The sequence below is a fragment of the Coptis chinensis genome, chromosome 7 (assembly GCF_015680905.1).
Source record: "Coptis chinensis isolate HL-2020 chromosome 7, ASM1568090v1, whole genome shotgun sequence".
NCBI lineage: Eukaryota > Viridiplantae > Streptophyta > Magnoliopsida > Ranunculales > Ranunculaceae > Coptis > Coptis chinensis.
Genome location: NC_141462.1, coordinates 54,509,269 through 54,532,019, shown reverse-complemented (window position 1 = coordinate 54,532,019; position 22,751 = coordinate 54,509,269). Strand labels below are relative to the sequence as shown.

The 22,751-nt window shown below is 37.2% G+C and overlaps 2 protein-coding genes across 7 annotated transcripts in view; one reads left to right on the top strand and one right to left on the bottom strand.

The window, feature by feature from the left end:
- Positions 1 to 2,587: 2,587 nt before the first annotated feature.
- On the top strand, positions 2,588 to 4,800 carry LOC147487996 (uncharacterized). Of its 3 annotated transcripts, none has more exons than XR_015202038.1 (3): positions 2,588 to 3,237; positions 3,774 to 3,888; positions 3,974 to 4,800. XR_015202038.1 is itself a non-coding variant. In XM_086572516.1 (3 exons), exons 1-3 carry the CDS (start codon positions 3,209 to 3,211, stop codon positions 4,601 to 4,603), a joined length of 585 nt encoding a protein of 194 aa, XP_086428642.1. In that variant the 5' UTR covers positions 2,588 to 3,208; the 3' UTR covers positions 4,604 to 4,800. The 3 variants fall into 3 exon arrangements, 1 of the variants encoding a protein (XP_086428642.1); XR_015202037.1 differs by having other exon boundaries at positions 3,774 to 4,067; positions 4,163 to 4,800; XM_086572516.1 differs by having other exon boundaries at positions 4,163 to 4,800.
- A 1,855-nt stretch (positions 4,801 to 6,655) lies between these two features.
- LOC147487995 (mitochondrial hydrolase YKR070W-like) overlaps positions 6,656 to 22,751 on the bottom strand; it is a 28,118-nt gene continuing 12,022 nt past the window's right edge. For all 4 annotated transcript variants that reach the window (XM_086570181.1, XM_086570182.1, XM_086570183.1 and 1 more), the window contains 4 exons: positions 12,831 to 12,898; positions 12,078 to 12,285; positions 11,866 to 11,949; positions 6,656 to 8,166 (listed from right to left, as the gene is read on the bottom strand). In XM_086570181.1, coding sequence (XP_086426307.1) covers positions 8,107 to 8,166; positions 11,866 to 11,949; positions 12,078 to 12,285; positions 12,831 to 12,898 — 420 coding nt within the window. In that variant the 3' untranslated portion in view covers positions 6,656 to 8,106. The remainder of the gene's footprint in view (positions 8,167 to 11,865; positions 11,950 to 12,077; positions 12,286 to 12,830; positions 12,899 to 22,751) is intronic.

Here is a 22,751-nt window from a genome sequence, read left to right as displayed (position 1 = left end):
AGGAAGTTTCAGAAGGTAGAGAGATAAGCCATATCTTCTCGGAAACTACTCGAGCAGCAGATTACCTAGCCAAGTCTTGTAATACGTTTGACAACTTAATTAACTATAGCATAGGCCCTTTCACTAAGCAACTAAGTGTAATATTAGCTGATGATGCTAATGGAGTTCTCTACAATAGACTTTAATATTAATATAGGTTGAGAACTGCCTAACATCTAACTGATTCTTAAAAAAAAGGATTTTTAGGATAAACTACTGTTTTCACCCTTGTACTATTTTGGTCAACTAACATTCTCCCCCTCGTACAAAATTAAGAGCTTAAAAAACATTGTACTTTCAAGTGAATAACATTCTCACCCTTCTCATTGACTCCGGCCCAATTCAGGCAGTCTGAAACACACGTGTGCGTGACGTGTTGCCACATAAAATCACACGTGGTCATAACTGATGACTCAACATCACGTGCTTAACGCATGTGCCCATCTTATGGTGAATACTTCGCGCGAATTAGTTTAGTCTTTCGTTCCCCAATTTGATATCCGAAACCCTAAATCCCCAATTTGATTTGATCTCCAAAACTCAAACTGAAGATTGGAATTAAAGAGCAAACTGAAGACAACCCTAAACCCTAAAGTAAGTTTTGTTTTTCAACAATTAAAATTTTCTGTTATCGATGAAAATAATAAAAAATTGAATTGTTTTGTTTGCTTTTCTAACTTTCTAATTATTTATTTTACTGTAGTGGACAAATTTCTCTTGGAATTACACCATGGAGGGCACTTCAAGACATATCCTACTTTGAGTTATGAAGGGGGTGATGTTGACTATATTTATGATGTTGATCCTAGTAATTAAGTTGTCTTTTAGTACTTTGAGGGGTATTGTTGCAAACCAGCTGGGACACAACAACAATTGCAGGTTGCATTATAAGGTTCCTGGTATGAGGCTGATTAATGGACTTGTGTTAATTACTGACGATGGCAACATTAGTACAATGTTAGAAGAAATTGGGGTATTTGGTTGTATTGAGGTGTATGTGGATGAGTCTAGATGTGATGAAAGAAGTGCTAGTGATGGGTTTGTAATAGAAAATGAGGAAGATGGGTCAGAAGCCGAGTCAGAGCCTGCAAGTGTGGATCATATGTCATCAGATGAAGAACTATTAGAAATTAGGATGAGGATGTTAAAGAATAAATCTAGGAAGAGTAATGCAAACCCTTGTATTCCTATTACCTCTTTTCCTGAAGTAGCTGATGACAATGTAGAGGAGTTGCATATGGTGACTGTAGATGAAAGTGATAGTGAATATGATGGGTCAGATGAATATGATAGTCCTGTGTCAGGTATGATGGTGAGCTTGTAAGAGGTACGTCCAAGTTTCCAATATAGGATCCTAAACAAGACATTACAACCTTGGAACCAGTTCTGGGTTTGAGGTTTGCTAACTCTAAACAATTAAAATCTTTTGTAAGGAGTTATGCTATTGTTAATGGTCACCCAATTACTTTTTCCAAAAATGAAAGTGGTAGAGTGCTTGCTATATGTGATGATGGTGCTTGTACATGGAGGCTTTTTGCTAGTTGGATGGGGTCTGAAAAGAGTTTTCAAATCAAATCCAATATTAGTGAGCATAAATGTTCAAGAGTTTATGAGAACAAAATGGTTAATGCAAAATGGCTTGCTCAAAGATATCATGATAGGATTATTAGTCAACCAGATTGGAAGTTAGAAGATTTTAGGTTTGATGTGTTGAAATCATAGAAATGATGTGTTACAGGGCTAAGCAGAGAGTCTTGTATAATGTGGATTTAGCATTAACAGATGAATATGCCAAGTTATGGAATTATGCTGGTAAGGTTAGAAGAGCACTCATAGGAATTATGAATACCCAGGAATTACTATCAACATTCAAACTCATAGGTATGCTCCTGTAGCACAACCTAATCCTGAACCACCAAATGTAAACCAAATGAATCCACAACACCCTCTACACTTTCAAAGGTTGTATGTGTGTTTTGAAGCTTTGAAAACTGGTTGGAGGGAAGGATGTAGACCAGTTTTAGGCTTAGATGGTTGTTTTTTGAAAGGTTATGTTAAGGGCATATTGTTGACAGAATGGGAGGGATGGGAACAACCAGATGTTTCCAGTTGCATGGGTTCAGGTAGAAAGTGAAAACAAGGATTCATGGATGTGGTTTCTGAATCTTTTACTTGATGATGTTGGTATCATATATGGGCAAGGTTGGACAATAATATCTAACCACCAAAAGGGTCTTGTGGAAGCTATTAGTTTGATGTTGCCATTGGCTGAGCATAGATGTTGTAGTAGGCATGTTTATGTAAATTTCAGGAAAAGGCATAGTGGGGCTGAGCTTAAACCATTGTTTTGGATGGCATGCAAGTGTGGAACACCTCAAGAATTTTTCCTTGTCATGGATCAAATTAAGAAGATATCTGATAAAGCATATGATTATCTACATAATGAACAGAATCCGAAGAAATGGGCAAGGGCTTTTTACTCTACTAATTCTTATTGTGAAGTTGTAAAGAATAATGTGTGTGAACGTTTCAATGGACAGATAATTTATGGTAGAAAGATGCCTATTATAGGTATGTTTGAGTGGATAAGACATTACATTATCAAAACTATGAACAAGAGGAGAACAACAATGAGTAAGTGGACTGGGAAATTGTGTCCAAGGCCAAAAAAGAAATTGGAAGAAAATAAGAAAAGTTATAGGTATTGGGCTGCACAATATATGGGTGCTGGGGAGTATGAGGTAAGAAATGGGAAATCAAGTGATGTTGATGCCTTCTCTGTAGACACAAACAAAAGGACTTGCTCATGTAGAATGTGGGATCTCAGTGGCATACCTTGCTGCCATGCAATAGCAACCATTCATCAAGCTGACCCTAATGATTTTGTATCTACTTGCTATCTAGTTGAGACCAACAAGAAAGCATACCAGTACTTCTTGAAACCTATGAATGGGCAGAAATTATGGAAAAAACAACCTGGTGAAATTTTCTTACCCCCAATAGCTAGAAGGATGGCTGGCAGGCCAAAAAAGAAAGAGGAGAATATCTGCAACTGAGTCACCAAAGAAAAGTCATCAAATAAGTACAAAAGGAAGACAAATGACATGTACAAGGTGCAAGGCAGTGGGTCACAACAAGAAAACTTGTACATTTGTTGAAGAACAAGGCAATGGTGGTATTGATACTTCAAAGAAAATTGTAAGTATTGATTTATATCTTGTTGATTATGATTTTTATCTTGTTAAATTGTTCAGAGAAAGGGAAGTTCGAAAAATACACTTCATGTCCTTTCTTGCTGCTGAAATGTTCTCTGTAACTCTCTGTAAATATTCTCTGTAAACTCTCTGTAAACTCTCTGTCCTTTCTTTGTTCTGCGTGGAGTATTGTTGCTGAAATGTTCAAAAAATACTCTCTGTAACTTCTTTTTTTCAATGGGCTTTTTTAAAGTTGCTCAAAAAGTTATTGTTTTTACTATTAATGATTGTTGTAGTACTGAAGAAGAGATTAAGAAGCTTATTTGTTGTTTGAAGGGTATGAGTATTTGGGTTTTAGACTTAGTTTTCCTTTTTATTGCACTCTTTTGATGGCATTAGCTAAGTTGAAGAACATGGGTTGGATTGCTGCTGCTGAAATGTGGGCTTATTCAAGCTGCTGAAATGTTATTTTGTGTCTTTTGTTCTTACAATTGACACTCATGACTCATCTAATTTTCTATTTCTCTTGATCTCTTGAAGGCGTAAGAGGAAGTCCAAGGACAAGGAACCAGCAACTACGGCAACTACAGCAACTACGGCCAATATTGATGTGCATGACAATGGTGCCAATGACACTACTATGACTGACATTGCTGTAAGAAGCTTAATTCTATTAGTTCAATTCTATTAATTCTATTAGTTCATCATATTAATTCTATTAGTTTAATTTTGTAACAAAGGAAACCACCATCAAGGGTGAGAGATAAACCATATGAGAAAGCACCAGCTGGATTTGGGGTGTTCACATTTCCTAGTGGGAACACATGGACAAAAGTAAATATTTATGCATATATTAGTTTATGGATCCTTAGTTTATTAGATTTATTTGTTTATGCATTTTTAAATTGTTAATGGTTATGAATTTGAAGCTTCCCGGTCAAAAGAGAGGGAGATGGGCTAGGCCAAACAAGAGGCCAGTCACAGACCCATTTGCAAACAATAAAGCTGTTGCAACAACTAGTGTACCACTTAATGCCAGGCCAAGTGAAACTCCTCTTCCAAGAAATGAAGCTACTGCAACAACTACTGCACCACTTGATGCCAGACCACCTCCAAGAAGTGCACCTGCTCAAACATCCACACAAACATCCACTCATTCAACAACTACAACAAATGAAGCTCCATCCCAAGCTAGAAGATCAACTCATTCACCAATTACAAGGTCACAAGCTCAAGGTAACAGTCGGTCACCAGTTACAAGATCACAAGCTCAAGGAAACAGTCGATCACCAGTTACAAGATCACAAGCTAGAAGCAGCAACACTTCAGGTGGGAGAGCTAGAGGACTAGGTTTTTTGTTGGGAATGTAGGTCTCATGCAACTATATTGTTGCCAAAGGATTTTGTCTATGCCAGTACTTTTCTTTTGTCTATGCAAGTACTTGGATGCCTTGTTATTTTTTGTCTATGTCAGGTTGTGTTTGTAAGACTATTGCAAGTATTGTTATTGACTTTACTGCTATGGCCAGAGCATTTATGTGCATCTGCAAAATGTTGTATGCTATGAGTTTACTATGACCAGAGCATTATATGCGTCTGCAAAATGTTGTATGAGTGCCGAGTTTACTGCTATGACCAAAATGGAGATTCTTTTCAAGAATTTTTGGGATGCATCTTGTTAGAACTTAGAACTCAAGGGATTAGATCGATTAGGTGCGTCTGATAGAGTGCATTAATCTGCAAAATGTGCGTCTGACAGAGTTATAACAGGTGTGTCTCAGTATTAGTAACTTATGTTCTGACAGAGTTATAACAGGTGCGTCTCAGTATTTGTGGATCCAGCTTGGAATGGAATGAAAATCTCTCATGTTCACAATATTGTTTTGAAGCTGAGAGACCGAAACTTTTTCTTTTGTTAGAAGTGAAGACTGTTTTATGTTTGAAATTTAGTACAATGATTTGTGGTTTCGCAACCAAGAATCTTATCTTGAAAATGGTTGCTTGTATTGATAATGTTGTTCTCGTGGCATGATTCATCTAGTGAATATTATTTTGACATTGTCATGGTGTTACTGCTACCCTAGCGGGAGTAGGTCTTATGTTGGTTTTTTATTTCAGTTCTTAGTTGTGGATCAGTTCAGTTATGATCTTCATTCAGCAGGACTATAGATTTCTTGCGGTACGGTATATTTTCAGTTGATTGGCGTAGCTCATGTTTTAAACTTGTTTCTTTGCATAACATACACAAATGTGAGTACATTGTCTACAACATCATCTCTACTAGATCTGGTTATCGAAAAAAAAAGACATCATCTCTACTCTGAATAAGGAAATCAGTACTAGTACAAGAATTGCTTGCTATTGAAGCAGGTACATAAGGAGCCTTGATGTTGAGGATTTGAAATATTATAATTGGTTCTGATTCACTTAGGGCAGTTAATGCTATGAAAGGTCTGGTGGAATTGTCATGGTACTGTGTAAACCTGCTAGCCTCCATCATGCTCAAACTAGCAAACTTTGAGAGCGTGGTGCTGCTGCAAACTTTCAAGCTATGTTTTTCACTCTTCCTTGTAATGAAACTTTATCCATGACCTGCCACTGCCACTGCTATCACTTCTCTCCTTTTCTCTATTTTCTCATCTCAGACCCCACTCTATCAAGTTTTTCCTCTTCTATCCTTCTCACACCATTAACACTTCAGGGCATCTCCAATGGGGGGTGTAAACCGTATAGAGTGGAAATTTTACACCCCAAATATAAAAAAACTCTCTCCAATGGGGGTGTTATACCGTAGGTAATAGTGTATTAGCTAATAGAGAGGGTGGGGAATTCCCCCTCTCGCTATTAGTTAATAAAAAGTCCAGGCGACACTCGAACTGACATCTGAGTGAAATAATTTTCGGACGTCACTTGGAGTAACGTCCATTTCTAATTCTAAAGTAATTTTTTAACTCGGACGTCACTCCAAGTGACGTGACGTCCCAGTTTAAATTAAAGAGGGACGTCACTCCAAGTGACGTCCGAGTTTAAAATCTATTTTTTTTTTACACTCTTCCATTGGAGAGTATAGAATGTGGATATTTATAAGCTATACAATAATATACAATTAGAAGTGTAAAATCCTAATGGCACCTACGTGGAGCCTAGGTGGAGGTGTAATTTTACACCCCCCATTGGAGATGCCCTCATAGAATCACTTCAATAAGTAATTCTGACTCTCGAATCACTTTTTTTTTTTTCGATCATCATAAGAATCACTTCACTTCGACAAGAATCACTAATGGGAAGAGAAAGCAACTCTGACTCTTACAGTAACGAATAAACTAGAATCACTTCAATAAGTAAGAAAATGACTTGCTTTGCACAAAATGCATTCATATGATACCAACAAATTAGAATCACAGCAGGCAAAATGCATTCATATCGTCTAAATTCATCCAAGCTACCATTAATTCATTATGATAGAAAATTACATCATTTGTTCATCTAAATTCATCCAAGCTACAAAATTACATTATGGTTCAATTCAACATAGTTTACATCGAGTTTGCCGCGCCCAACCACAACATCCATATCACAAATAATAGAAAGAGGATTGCCCCATTCTTCATTAAGTTTTTCTTCTGCAACCCCATGGTCTTTTTCTTCAGCGCCTCAATGCTTTTCTCTAGCCGTCCATTCCTCTGTTGCAGCTTCACATAATTGTCATTCAAGTCATCGACTTCAATCTTCAAATCCTCATGGGCGTAATACAATGCCCTGTATTTCTTGCCTAGTACGCTTGTTGGATCTATCCACTCGAAGAACAAGCATTTTCCATTTGGGTTTCTATAGTTGATGCACCCATTAAACCTCCTTCCCGGGTTGTTGTCAGAAAATGACATTTGAATTGGTGAAGGAGAACCACAAAAACAAAATTTCGAACTATTTTCAGACCTAAGGGACATTATTAAATTGAAGTGTTCTGGTCGAAAATGAAGATAGGAAGTTCAAAAGAATAATTCCGATCTTTAGTTTGAGTTTCAGAGATCAAATCAAATTGGGGATTTAGGGTTTCGGATATCAAATTGGAGAACGAAAGACTAAACTAATTCGCGTGAAGTATTCACAATAAGATGGGCGCATGTGTTAAGCACATGATGTTGAGTCATCAGTTATGACCACGTGTGATTTTATGTGACAACACGTCACGCACACGTGTGTTTCAGACTGCCTGAATTGGGCCGGAATCAATGAGAAGGGTGAGAATGTTATTGACTTGAAAATACAATGTTTTTTAAGCTCTTAATTTTGTACGAGGGGGAAAACGTTAGTTGACCAAAAATAAGGGTGAAAACAATAGTTTATCAAAACAGACAACGAAAGGAGTGTTGGAAAGAGAGACGAATAAAAGAATAAATTCTATATTCCCCACCTTTCCACTTGCTATGGGTCAAAGGTCAATTGACTTGATTGCGAGTCAAAATATCTCCTTGATAAAAATGCCCTTGTACACTACAAAAATACCAGTACATAAAAGGTCCAAATCATTGGACAGAGTAGTTGCACCAACATAAGAAATTCTTTGGTTTATCGAAAAAAAAACATAAGAAATTCTTTCAATCTTATCTGGTTCCAGTTTCTTAGGTGGCCACTACCCGTTTGTTGTTGGGCACCGTCACATGAATTCACGATTAGCTGTCATCTGTAGTTTAGAATCTCAATCGTTAGGTAAGACGTTTTTCTCAAATCTGTTCTCGAAATCTCTGCATTTCAGGTATTTTTTTTTGGTAACTCTGTATTTCAAGTTGTAAAAGTGAACTTCATGTGTTCAAATTTGTGTTTAAATGAGAACTAGGAGGAAGTTCGCAAATAAAAGCTGACGTTCATAAACTTTATGGTGTGCATTCCTTTCTCAAAATGTAGTCTATTGCATCTTCAACAGTGTCAACAACCTGCAAAAAGACACGAGTATTTAGGGGCAGTTGTGTACATGGTTTTCCTTTCTACAGTGTGGCAATAGGACCCTACGATGAAGATGGTGCTCGAGTAAGAACTAATGGAGCTTTCAGGTTGATAAATAATGGAGTTCAAGACATTTGATAGGCACATTATCTGTTGGCTTCACATCTACAAAAGCTTGCAAAGTTTACTGGCCATCAAGCGGGTCAAAACCTAAAAATGCAGAAGGCGGGCTATGATCTCTTGAAACGAGAACCAACATAGTTTTTTGTTCTGGCTTAGTAGGTGATACAGGGCATCCACAAATTCACAACCGAAAAAAATACTCTGTAAGGACGAAACTCAATTCCTTTACACTCAGAAAAAGTATCAGTCTACAGTTAAAAAAGGATAATATCTACATACCTTGTTAAAGAAAAGGACTTTAATGCCGAAAATTGGTCTTTACTAAGAAAGTATGAAGTTCATAAAAAATGGTGAGTTACGACTTACGAGACATCCAAAATTTTAGAAACTACTAAAACCACAGAAACCTATAGCAAAAACAAAATAGAGAATGGATGTAAGAAGCTTAAGCAAAACTAAATTATTTTAAAGTAGCAACATTGCAGACACATAAATTTTCTCAAGTGTATTCAACCACCTACATATCTAGAAACGGATTTAAATAGGAAAATTTTCAGTCCTTAATTTAGTGTTTTCGAACCGCTCGTATAAATTTCTGAAGATATTGTAATTTCTATTGTTCGAAGCCATGAATGAAAAACTAAATTTGAAGATGTAAACAAATTTCCAGTCTACAAGTAGTAACTAAAATGTTTTTAAAGTAGATATAGTAGGCTTATACCTTAGGATAGAGTATACCCTGCATAGATTTTCTATAATAACTGAGGGTATTCAACCCTACCTAGGTTCATCCCTGCCACTTTGTAGGCCTGAAGGATGGAGTGCGGCAAAAATCGGGCTCTCCAGTAATGGGTGGATAAGGACTTAGATTAAGCTATAGAGGATGACCAAGAACAGCGGACTTGAATTCGATGAATCAAATCTGAATTTTGGTAGACAAATAGGCTTCAAAAAATGGCTACTTAAGGAGATTTGTAAGAAGCGTCACTTGAAAATCATGTGATCAGAGTCAGTTTGAGAAAAACTGGCAACTTTTATGTACCAGTCATATGGATCTTGTTCAATAACACTTTTCAGGGTGGCTCTATTCTAGCAGCACGTGCATTAACAAAAAGACACAACGGCAGATGATATGGCCGCCAGGCGAGCTTGTATTGCTGTTCTGCAGCCGCCAAACCACTAAATTTCTTTTCACCACCTGTTTTTCTGCAGCAAGGCTACAATGGACACTACGAAGATAATATATTTTTGGGAGTCTGTAACTTGAAAACAAGTTTCACACAAGCAAAAACACAAATTTCAAGAACTAAAATGGTATTTCGCCGAAAAAAAGGGCGGGGCTATGACACGACCAAATACAGCAAAGAAAAAGAATGCAAATGTACTCTACTAGAGAAAGTTACGCCAAAAGTAAGGTTTTCTGAAATCACAAAGGCTGCGTCTGATTTAAGAAATAAAGATTCCTGAAAAGCGAGAGACAAGGAGATTAATTTGTAGGAAAATGAACACCCATCATACAATAAAGAATATTGTTTTCCTTGAAGTTCATGTCCTTTAAGAATGTTTATTATAAACTCGGTTTCCTCTCTTTATACCCATAAAATTGTTCACTATCCACCCATGATCTAACTTGTGTGGAGTTGATATGATATTAAGTTGTAACACACAAAATCATTGACTCTCTGCTTTAAAAAAAAAAAAAAATGGGTTGGTTGGCCATGACCGCTCGCTATATGCTATCTCCACTAGCACAAGAGCCTGCTTTCTATCTTCAAAAACAGAAGCAGACACAGAGATGCAGAATGTGTCTAGCCTGGCTGGCCTGGTTTCAGCTATTATCCTCAGTAATGATGAAGACAGTCAAGTAAGGATGTAGATGTGTAGGTTTCTACCTACGACCTGATGTTGAGGTTGATGGGGAATGGCTGCACTCTTTCTTGGGATAAGAGTTGCCTACGTATCAAGTTTCTTGGGTGAACTTGAATCAAGCTTTACATAGTTCATCTCTCTCTACTTATAGGTGTTTAATCTGACTTTCCTTATTTGCTTCAAGCCGTTGTCAAGTGTAGATCTATATTTTGTACTCTCTTGATGATTCGTCATTACTTCTGTTGTTACAAAGTAAATGTCTCCTTTATTGGTGCGTTGACTGAGCTTCAGGATTGCGGTAGATCATTTGTTTCCATGTATGGCTGTATTTGATATTTGGGACGACCTGAGTTTGGGTCGTGGTTACGTCCTAGTGGCGTGGTACGACCTCGATCTGATGGTTTGGACACGTGTGATGTAGTGAATGCTTGAGAACGGAGGGTACTTACAAAGGATATCAGTCCAAAATTAATGTACAAAACTTACGAGGCATTCAAACCCTAAACCAGCAGGTAACACCCCAAACTTTCCTCGCAAAAGAATCCGTAACGGTGAAGTATACTTTTCCGATAGACACGTATTTCTGAAAATATAACTTTGGAACCTAATTCAGAACCCTATTTTGATTTTAGGGTTTGACAACCTTGTTCCTCAACCCACACAAAGAATTCACACAGAGAAAACCTGTCTCTTACCACACTAGACGTTATTAATAATCAACTCAAACTATGGCCAACGGCCTATAAGTCAGTTTATAAGCTAAAACAGCTTTGAAAATAGGAACATAGTCTAAAAACAATTCTAATCAAAATAGAAACATAAAATTTGTAGTTAAAATTGCCCCAAAATTAGAAATAGCCTAAAAGACCTAAAAATACTAATTAAACTCAACTTCTAAAAATACCTAGAAGCACTAACAATAACAGTGACTAGTTTTGGGGAAGGTCAAGGGTCGTAATCCCTAGGATGCCTCATTTTATGTGGTCCCTCATATGGGGATGGACTTTAACAACGGATAATCTCACAACAGAGGTGACATTATCACAAACAGATGCAGTGAAGCATGATGCATGATGCATGCTGACCAAGAAGAGTCCATTCTCCACTTCTTTACAGAATGCCCCTTCGCAAAGAATCTGTGGGTTGTATTTCTCTCTTCCTTCGAATGTCAAACTCTCTTTGTGGGGGAATTCCTGAAACTCTAAGTAGATGGTCAGATCAATTGGTAATGCTCTAACATGTCAACTACTGTCAGATTGTTGTGGAAATACCTCTTTCATGTGATTGTACAATTTCCAACTGTATCGGAGTATCCTCGATTAAAAACTTCCAACCCTTGATTTAAAGGTGACTTAGGTAAAGGCTATTTGGGGTTGGGTTTCAGATGTCTCTACATTTTAGGGTCTAAAGTTTGATGACCTTATATTTAATTGGGAAAGTATTTTCCTTAAATATTTTTTGGACCAGAAAGAGATAATATATTGATGTACATCCTCTAGTTCAAGGACCAACATCAGACCCAAGTACCCCTCTCTACTTGTATTATACTACCTTGATGTAACCCTCTACTGTACTCGTGCTTGTGGTTTGCTCTACTCCATCACACCATTTCACTAATAAACTATAGTTTTACCGAACATTAAAAAAAATAAAACACAAAATAAAAAGGAAGAACTAGGACGCAACACTCGACCTACCAGATCTGCTGGGAACTCATCGTGGTTTTCTTTGCCCTTGAAAACCCCTGTCCTCGTCAAAATAGAAAACCACGGATGACCAGCCTGAAAAGAATAGAATTGTTGCTCATTAATCCTTACAAGGTTTTTGCATACATAATTACATATCCACCACTTAGCAACAAACATTTCAACAAGTAAATGCGTCAAGAACCATAGCACCATACGATTACCTGTCGTGCACCTTTGACGTCGACTGAAGGGTTATCTCCAATCATATACAGGGTTTTAAATGTTTGACGTCTACCATGTCCATCATTCCCAAGATTACCACGATGATGAGTAGAAAGATGAAGCTCTCTCAGCACAGCTTCTGCATTCTTAAATACGAAAGGATTTGGTTTCCCCAAGGATGTATACTCAAGAGCCTTGGAGTGAATTCTGCATATTACAGACCAAATGAATGGGAATGTGTAAGCAAATAGACCAAATGAACTAATTGCATAGTACAGAAAGCAACATAGCTGCGAATTATATAGTTAAATCATGTAATGTTGTAGATAAAGTTATCAAGTATAGCATGCCTCCTTTGGATGATAGATTATCAGATATTGTAAGAGAGGATGCTAATGGTGTGTGTCAAGGGTTTTAATGAACACAGGTTGGGATCAGCCAGCGCCCTAAATGTTTTAAAAAAAACAAAAAAAATAAAAAATAAAAATGCACTGCAACTCATGAAGTGGAAGAGATAGTCATGGAAGTTGGACAGTAACAATGGTGCAGTCAACTACAAGTGGTTCAACCAACATGAAGATCTTTTACTATCTAGCAGATAAAGACATCTTGATGTACTACCACAACCTCAAGGGTGTTTTTTTTTAAATTAAGGTCTTGAATTTGACAAGGTGGTTCATCATCTATAGCATATGGAAATTTGAGGAATTTGGGGCATCGGTAAATGGTTTAAGATCAATACTATATCTAACCTGTTGAATATGCTTTCCAGAGCAATTCTGAAAGCACCCATACCAAGACGCTCTGATGGGAATGCAGCCTGCACAAGTGCAACCTAGTCAGAAGTACATACTAAACTATGGATAGAATAAAACACTTTGCATGGGTACTTAATATCTTGTGCTGAATGTCAACATGTCCAACACTGACACCAACTCGGATTCGACAGAGATTCTCCAGAAGGACAGGTGGAGTACAATTCTTAAATAAGATTTCATCAAGTTGTTTCTATTTAGATTTGCTTAAACTTCCCCAATTGGTTACAAATTGTCTAATTCTACTTGGGAATCTCTACTCATGGGCATAGGCTCACTTGTAATATCGATTGATCATGGCATTCATATTATAACTTATCAACATTGAAAATAAGCATGTTATGATGGCTCCTAGAGTACTAGATAAGCAAACAAACTAAATACAGAATGACGATATATTCTCAAAGGTCCAAGAATTTTAGTTTTTGTAACTTCCTGCGTTGGACACTCCATTAGTTGTGCCCAACGCGATACACGCACCCATACCCATACAACACAACAGATTACCAGTATCTACAAATCCGGGTTTTTTTCTTTCCCTAATTGGTTATAGTTACATTTCATTTGTAAAAAGATGTTAGAATCAAACAAGACTAGCAACAAGTCAACCTCATAGCAAGGTGCTAAGGTTTGTTGCTAAGACACTCCAACAACAATGATATACCAAGAAGGATATTACAGCACTATAGTACCCCAATTGCACACATTCAAGTCTTTATAAAGTGGTCACTGAACCATAGTTTAGATCAAGCCCATGGGTGCGCATGCGTTTAGGCATACCCACTCCATTTAGTTCGTTTATTTTAGTTTTCTGAATTACAAGAAACCACATGTCTTGTTTTAATTGGGTTTGCTTTGTTGTCAGTTAGTATATATAATGGGCTTGTAATTAGGTTTCAATTAGTTGATGTTTTTAAGTTATTAATAACTAAAAGATAATCTCTATAATGTTGATTTGTTTTAATTAATGTGTGGATTTTGATACGATTGTTGGTTCCGTCACTTGTTAATCCTCATTATTAGGTATTAGAGCACGAATCGCTCCTCGAGAAGAAGAAAATTGTGATTTTTCCAAGAACTCGAGAAAAGGTTTGATATATATTTATTATTATTATTAGTTTTTTTTTTGGCAAAGTTTTAGTTTTTATGCCATATATCAAGAAGAAAAACATGGAGCAATTAGAAGAAAACTTTGCTAGTTTGAATGCCAAGTTTAAAGCGATGCAAGATTCATTGGCTGTAATTCTAGCCCAACATGTTCTGCTCAGCCAAAACAAGCACTGCCACCCATCTATGGCGCCTCAACAGAATTTACCTATCTTCAGTCTATATGTCTAATTTTTAAAACCTTCTAAATTATCATATTGCATTTGCTCAAGTGTTTTTCGCTTTTATTATTTGTTTAATTATGTCGCCCGCAAAGGCCAGTTTAAATGATTTTGTTTAAATGTTTGCATTAATGTTGTTCAGCATTTCTTATGCCATTTAACTATCTAAGTGGGTTGTTAGATATCAATTTTGTTTTCTTTCTAACTATTTAGGTGTTGATTGTCGTAGAACCATTGTGAAAACCGCATTTAAAATGGGTTTGAAAGGACTTTTATCAAAACTGTTTAAGGACTTTTATCCCTAAATTTTAAAAACTCCTCTGACAGGGACTATCCCTAAATTTTAAATCTGATAAAGGATTCTAGAAAGAAAGGAGTGGATTTAATATTAAAAAGAAAAGAAAGGGAGGGGAGGAGGAGTGTGAAAACAAAATAGAATATGAGAGGAGAGAGAAAGGGCGATCAATCCTTATCTTTGTGTTATAAAAGATTTAAAAAAATGGAAACGAAAGAAAAGGGAAGAAATAAGAGAACAGATGAATAGAAAGAGAGGAAAGGAAGACAAGTGAGAGAAATAAGGATTGTGAGGGAGCAAAAGAGAGATAGAGAAGAAAGAATGAAAAGAGTGAAAGAGGGAGGTAGAGGAAAACACCTTTTTGATTCAAGTGAGAAAATTTTCAAATTGACTGAACAACTGCCGATTTAGGCTTCATCAAATACAACAAGGTAAACACGTATAATCATATAATCATCGGTAAATAAAACTTAGTACTTGTAACCAGAATGTGAAACTGTAGGAGATCGCCAAACATCATAATGAACAAGAGTACGATGTGAAACAACACTCATTTCGTTAGAAATTGTAAATGGAAGGTGTGGTGATTTACACAGATAACCTTTACAGAAAAAAAAATTACTTACACTTAAACTCCGATGACAATAGTTTATTCGACCCCAAAAAAGACATAATCTCAGTTAAAGGAAGATAATAAAGTGAGACACATGGAGAGAGGTTTGTAAAGAACTAAAGACCATCTTTACATTGGCCTTGAAAGAGGAGGCATACAATAAAGATATCAAATATATTAAAGTGATTGGATCAAAAGAACACAATTCATTGTTGTCAAGGCAAAACTGATCAATAGATAGTAAATTATTTAAAAGAAACTGAGAGGAACCAATGGGAACTTCCATCTTACCCGTATAAATAATGGGGAGCTAGTCCATTGCCAAAATGTACAAAGTTAGGCCCAATGTACGGTGAGCGCTGGCGAAGATAGGAAAGGTGTCCAGTCATGTGAGTGGAGGCACTTGTATCATGGCAGTACGCATGATCATATTACTGCTATGGGGTATAACCAGACAGGCTTCCGGAGAAGAAAGCCCGCTGAGGTGCGGGAAGAGCAATCTGTAAATCAAGTAAAGGCAGGCTACAAGGAACCATTGACCCGAGGTCTAGCCAAACGAGGCAACAAATACTCACCACCATGGCAGAGTTGGCAAGATCCAGCAAGTAGGAGGTGTTCCAAGAAGGCCAGGCGCATTTGTGTGGTGCAGTGGAGGCCCCTGTAATTTGGAAACTCTAGGCCTTATGTGTCCCTACGATTCTACTTAACTTTGTTCTGGTGGTTCTAACAGGAACTCAAAGGATAAAGAATCAGTGAAAAGGTAACGCGAATAGCCCTGAGAGAGGGGGTGCACAATGACGAGACTCATAGGTGACCATCCGAAAGCAAAGTCCTGAGAAATTAGGCAAAGTATTAAGGCTCTCAAGAAGAGTAACCAACATATCAAATTTTGAACTCTTACCACAACATAAGTTTTGCCTCCTGAAGGTACTTGAGCACTGTGAACCATCTCAAAGATTCCTTCGAATCTGGGAGGAAAATGTAACAGAACTTTCATAAATATGCTCCTGAAGACGAGCACTTTTCTCAGAGATCTACCACAAACTTCTATCAAATCCAGAAGAACCTTAATGAGCTTTTTCGTGGCATTCACACTGCTGCCTTTGAGTACCTTAAGGAGGCCAAACCTGTTTTGATGCTTATTTGCTATTTGCGAAAGCGTTACCAAAAAAAGATTTGGTTAATCTCATTCTTTGTGGTCTTGGTTCTTCTTTTGATATGTTGGTTACTGCTCTTAAGAGCCTTGACACTTTGCCTAATCTCTTGGGCTCGGTTGCTCACCTATGAGTCTCATCATCGTGCATTTCCCTAGGGCCCTCAACGGTACTGGTCTCTCATGCCTCTTCTCACTCTCCTCATCTGCCTACCGGAACAAAGGTAAGAAGTATTATAAGAGCCCTTGCCAGCACCGCACACAAGCACCAAAGATTCTGCATTATATGACCCTCCCCACTTCCCTATCCTCACAAATACAACTGACCTTCTTGGAGCGCCTCCTCCAGCTGGATCTTGTAGCCACCTCCATGGCACTAGGCATCTTGCTTCCACTTGTCCCAGATTGCCTTGTTTTGCTAGACGTCATGTCCCTGGCTCACAACACTCTTAACTTTGCTAATTTACATATTGCACCTCCAGCACCCCAGCATGCATATTTATGTCGTTGGTTATTCTCCGCATCATTCAAATGATCTTGCTTAGTACCTGGATACAGATGCTCCCACTCACACGAATTGCAACCCGACCTATCTTCGCTAAGCACGGCATAAACTAAACCTGAGTAAGTACTTCTTGGCAGTAATGATTAGCTCCTCGTTACTTGCATTGATAACATGGTACTTCCCATTCGTTCCTCACTATTTCGTCTTTAACATTGTCCCCTTTTATGCGTAAAAGTACTATCTATTGCTCAGTTTTGTCATGATAAGATTTTCTTGTATACTTTAGATTCTGATCACTTGTATGTTGTATACCTTCAAGATATTTTAATGGTCACCTCGACACCTCCTTTTTCAAGTTTAAGCAGTCATTTGGTAAAGGCTGTGTAATGGGTAAATCCACACCTTCCAATGAAATAAGTTCATAATGAAATAAATGATGTTACATCTTTTACTCTTTGTTAACTCTAATGTCTGGCAATTTCTGACACTTTCACATTTTGGTCACAAAAACTCTGTTTTATTTATTGATAAAAATAAGTGTTTTACCTGATTGCACTTTACCTGGTTGCATCTTACGAAACATAAATTAGAGGTGTTCAATAATTTTGACCACACTTACATCAAAACCCAGTTATCCTCGGCCCTTTATGTGTAGAGTGATTGAGAGGAAAATTTGATAGTGGTAACTTAAAAAAACTTTGCTTTTCCCTCGGCATTCATCATCCTTTTAGTGTCCTCACACGTGAAAACAAAATGCCTTGGCAGAACGGAAACATCGCTACATTACTTACATGGCTCGTAGTCTCCTCATTACTAGTCATGTTCCTATTAGGCATTGGTTGATGCGGTTTCTACTGCAGTCTATCTCATCAACTATCTCCATTTTCCTAGTAGAAAGTGTTCATCTCCTTCTTCCCGCTTTGATCCTTGTCTTATTCTGAGTTATGTGTCATTAGTCGTGTGCTTGTTACCCACATTTTAAGAGCTTATTTGACTAACAATCTTCTGTGAAGAAATAGTAAGTGTTCTCTTTTAGGTTAAAACATGCAACATAAGGGGTACAATTGTCTTGACCATTATACTGGCAGAGTATACATCTCTCGACATGTTAGCTTCGATGAGGGGACATTTCGCTCTCAGACTCCAGTATAATTCTCAGTTTCCCACAAATCAGGTTCTGGTCCCTGTACCATTTTTCTCCTCCATCTCACCAACCCTCTCAGGAGGTTCATGCAATATTGATTTGTTGGTCATATTCAACCCTTTCCCTAATAACATAACTTGATTGTTTTAATCATGTTCCAAGCCATACACTGGAATAAAGGTTAGAAAGGAACATGTGGATCGTAGAAGACAAAGCATCTACTTCTAAGCAGATTTTCAGTTTTTGTATTTACTTTTATATAAGATTGATGCAATTGCAATTGCAATTAAACGAATTCTCAATAAAACCAATTCAATTCAATCTCCAAAACTAACTTGGCCAAAGGCCTACAACTCCATATATAGGAAAACAACTTCTAAAACAAATAAAACACCCTAAATTCGGAATTATTAATAACCCCAAAATACCCTTACATTAAATAATCTCAAATTACTAATTAGACCCAATTCTAGTTAAGGGTGGAATTCAAGCCGAGTGGCTCGGGCTCGGCTCGAGCTCGCTCGTTTAACTATATGAGTCGAGCTCGAGCTCGAACTCAAATTAAAACTCGTGTAACAAATGAGCTTGATGAAGCTCGGCTCGTTCAACTCAAATAGCATATTTGTAGTGTAAAATAACCGAGCCACTCAGGCTCCGCTCGAGCTCGCTCGTCTATATGAGCCGAGCTCGAGCTCAATTTAAAGCTCGTGTAATTAACGAGCCGAGCTTGAGCATGATAAAGCTCGGCTCGTTTAGCTCGAATGCCACCCTTAATTCTAGTACTCCCTAATGACATAGAAACTAATATAAGACTTAATTAACAATGTGAAACCCTAATTCACAACATACTCCCCCACTTGAAGAACTCGACTCCGATGAGTTAAAAGTCTTCTTAGATCTCCAATCATTGCAACGATGAGGTGGAAGATAAGCATCCTTCCCAGCTTTAGCAAGCAAAATCTGATAAGACGCCATCTTACGCATTGGCTGATTACACAATGTAAAGACACGTCTACCCTGAGAAAGATAATAAGTCTACTCCCATGCACGATAAACAACTCGGCCACTATACTGCCAAGTCGTGTCTAAAACCAAGTCACATGCATCAATACTCACATGACAAATAACATAATCACTAAAATATCCCATGTGAACACCAACTCGAACTGTCTCTGCCAATTTCTCAAAATCTCCAACTCTGAAAGAATGCACCTTCCGCGGTCGACGGTGTACCATAGTAGTCAAACCAAGTATGTCAACCATGCGACGAGAAATCAGAGAAAAGCTACTACCATTATCTAAAATCACATGAGCAGGACACATTTTAGAAACCAGTGGATTAAATAAAGTGGCACTCTATCGGAAAACATTACCGCGTGTATACTCAACAATAGACGAAACATGTACCATAAGCATAGGCAATCCTTTGTCAGCGTATGTAAGAGTTCCCTCAGATGTGTCTTTGTATGCTTCTTCTTTCGTCTCAAGTTGAGATGATTCCATATCAATAATCAGAATTGGTTTCTTAGGACAGTTTGCTTGAATGTGACCTTCTTGTCCACAACTGTAGCACTTAACAATCTTCTTAGGAACTGTGGGAGTGGCTCTGTAAGATGACATGGAGAACATGTAACTCATTTTCTTCTCAGACTCGGTAGCAAAACTATAAGCTTCCTCCAAGGTATTAATCCGAACATGAACTAAATCATAACAAATGTCTCCCCTAAGATCATGCATATAACGGCGAATACGGACTTCTACACTCTCTGGCAGGTTGCAACGCGACTGTAGACGGTAAAATGACTCAGTATACTCTTGCACAGTCTTAGAATCTTGTTTCAAATCTTGCAACTTCTCGTATAACTATTGCGCATGATTCATAGGCACAAACTTAGGAACCAAAACTTCTTTCATGCGCTCCCATATAGTGACTGGACCCAAATTCTGACGTTGGCGTTGTTGTTGAAGAAACTCTGTTCACCAAATCAAAGCAAAACCTCGAAGCCTAGTAGCAACCCATGACACCTTGTGATCTTCCGACATATTTTGATAAACAAATACATTATCTAACGTGGAAATCCACTCAAGGCAAACCTCGGGTTCCAAGATACCTGTAAACTCTGGAATATCAACCTTTGGCTTGAACTCACGCTCAGTTGGTAGAGGACGATTCACGATAATGGGAGGAGACAAAGTATCTCTCCGAGGTTCTTTCCCAATCGTTAACAAATCTCTCAATTCGGCAAAGTGTTCATCGAGAGAAGTCGTCAAATCCACTTTCAATTTCTCAATTTTTTTCATCCAAAGCAATGAATTTCTCATCATAACCAGATATTGTCTCAATTATATCATTCACACTCTTCTCTAATGCCTCAAATTTCACATTAAGTTCTCTAATAGTTGTTGCCATAAGAATAACAATTTTTATTTTTGCAGTGAATAATAACGTGAACTAAACACTGTGAACATTGTCGATGAACAGTACACATGAACAGTGCTGCATTTTTTTTTAACCCTAAAAAATATTTTTTCAGAAGAAACAAATAAAAAAAAATTTGATATACCTTTGATAGAGTTGCGGAAGTGATTTTTTTCTCCACTAATTCTTTTATCTTCTTCAATGATAAGAACAATTGATCAAGACCTTCAAAGGCAATAGAAGCTTTGGAACCTTGCTATTGATACCAATTCGATGCAATCGCAATTGCAATTAAACAAATTCTACAAATTCCCAATAAAACCAATTCAATTCAATTTCCAAAACTAACTTGGCCAAAGACCTACAACTCTTTATATAAGAAAACAACTTCTAAAACAAATAAAACACCCTAAATTCGGAATTAATAATAACCCCAAAATTCTCTTACACTAAATAATCTAAATTACTAATTAGACCCAATTCTAGTACTCCCTAATGATATAAAAACTAATATATGACTTAATTAACAATGTGAAACCCTAATTCACATCAATGATATTACAATAAACACCTGAAAACCAGTCATGCTTAAGTTTCCAAAACGACGAGACCGGCCTTTACTCTACCTAGCGGTTTGAAACCCAAAAAACAAAAAATAAACAAATTACACATAAATAAAAGCAAAATATGCATAAACGAACTCCATGAAACCTCACTAATCCCCCACCATGCGTACAACCACCCCACCATCATAATCTCATTTTTCACCCCACACTGTCTCCTCTCTTTAATGTAAACTTTTATCAATAATCATCAGTCCCTATATATATATATATATATAGATGAGAAAGTTATATGAACTCCACTTAAAATGACTTCAAATAAACTCCACCGCTAAATATAATGAATTAGAAGCTAATTTTTTTGTGTAGATGTTCTCCGCACAATAGAGATCATCCTCACAAAAAATCAATTCATTTGAAGATGTACAACTTCGTAAAAAATCGGTTATAATGTTATATATATATGAGAAAGTTATATGAACTCCACTTAAAATGACTTCAAATAAACTCCACCGCTAAATATAATGAATTAGAAGCTAATTTTTTGTGTAGATGTTCTCCGCACAATAGAGATCATCCTCACAAAAAATCAATTCATTTGAAGATGTACAACTTCGTAAAAAATCGGTTATAATGTTATGAAGTTATCTAACGACCCATATTATTTTAATTTTGGTACAACTTTTGACAATATTAAACGTATTCAATTAAGCTGATTTTTTGTGGGGGTGTTCTCCATTCATCTTGTAAGTCCACTAATATGAGTGGAGTAACTTTAGAGTCACTATAAGCTGGAGTTCATATAACCATCCCCATATATATATATATATATATATATATATATATATCCCGGCTCTTAAACGGATGTACTTATACTTCAAACTTATGGACTTGACAAAAAAAGAAAATTTCACGCGAAAAACAAAAGGAAAACCCCAGCCCGCCACAAAAAAAGGTAAATAATCTCCTACTTTCCCTCTTCGTAACTCTCTCTCTCCCTAATTAATATTCTCTCTCTCCAATTCTCTTTCCTCTATCTCAGGTTTTTCTCTCTCTTCCCTAGTTCTCTTTTCTTGTCATATGTGGCTCAAAAAGATGCTCTGTGGCTCAAGAAGCCATATGTAAAACTACTTATTGGTAACCCCGTGAACCTCATGAGGTATAATTTCTTCGATCAAGTCTCCCGCAATAACAAGTACACGATTCATCATGTTGTTGTTGGGACTCAATGGTGTAGAAGACGCTCCATGCTTTAAGAAACCACTTTCACAAGTAGAGACATTATTTTCAGCATCTTGTATGCTTTTCGGAATCAAATCATATTTTGAATTGTAGAAAAGTGAGATAGCATAGTTTATTGTTTTAATGGCTAAACCGTATTGGTTGTCGCATGATCGCAATTGTGCTTTGTAATATTGTCCACCAGATCATTTTCTGTTCATCTCTGAACTTGCTCTGATTACATGCAAAAAAATTTGTTCAAGTAGCATGTGTATTCAGCATCTTGCAGTCCACAACATTGGTGCGCACATAATAAATAGACATCGATAGTGAGGCATTGCTATGCTCTCCCCTGCACCATGCAAACTTGGATCATGGATCCATCCCTGGGGACTGGGGTTAATCCAACTGATAGATGTGTTTTATGCCAAGAACCGAAATTTGATGATGCATGAATTATGGGTAAGATTTGTTTATAAAGATGCCCCATCTGCTATGAGTGTGGAATGATTGGACACGAGTTATGGAAATGTACTCATCTTATAACAAGCAATACAAGAGATTGATGGATGTAAAATTATAAATTGTAGATGCACACCGCACATGAAAGGAAACCC

Excerpts from the sequence above, each read along its gene's own strand:
- LOC147487996 (XM_086572516.1), top strand. The coding sequence starts at position 3,209 with ATGGTGGTATTGATACTTCAAAGAAAATT. Across the intron at positions 3,238-3,773 it reads TTGATACTTCAAAGAAAATT|GCGTAAGAGGAAGTCCAAGG; the intron begins GTAAGTATTGAT and ends GATCTCTTGAAG. Across the intron at positions 3,889-4,162 it reads CTACTATGACTGACATTGCT|CTTCCCGGTCAAAAGAGAGG; the intron begins GTAAGAAGCTTA and ends ATGAATTTGAAG.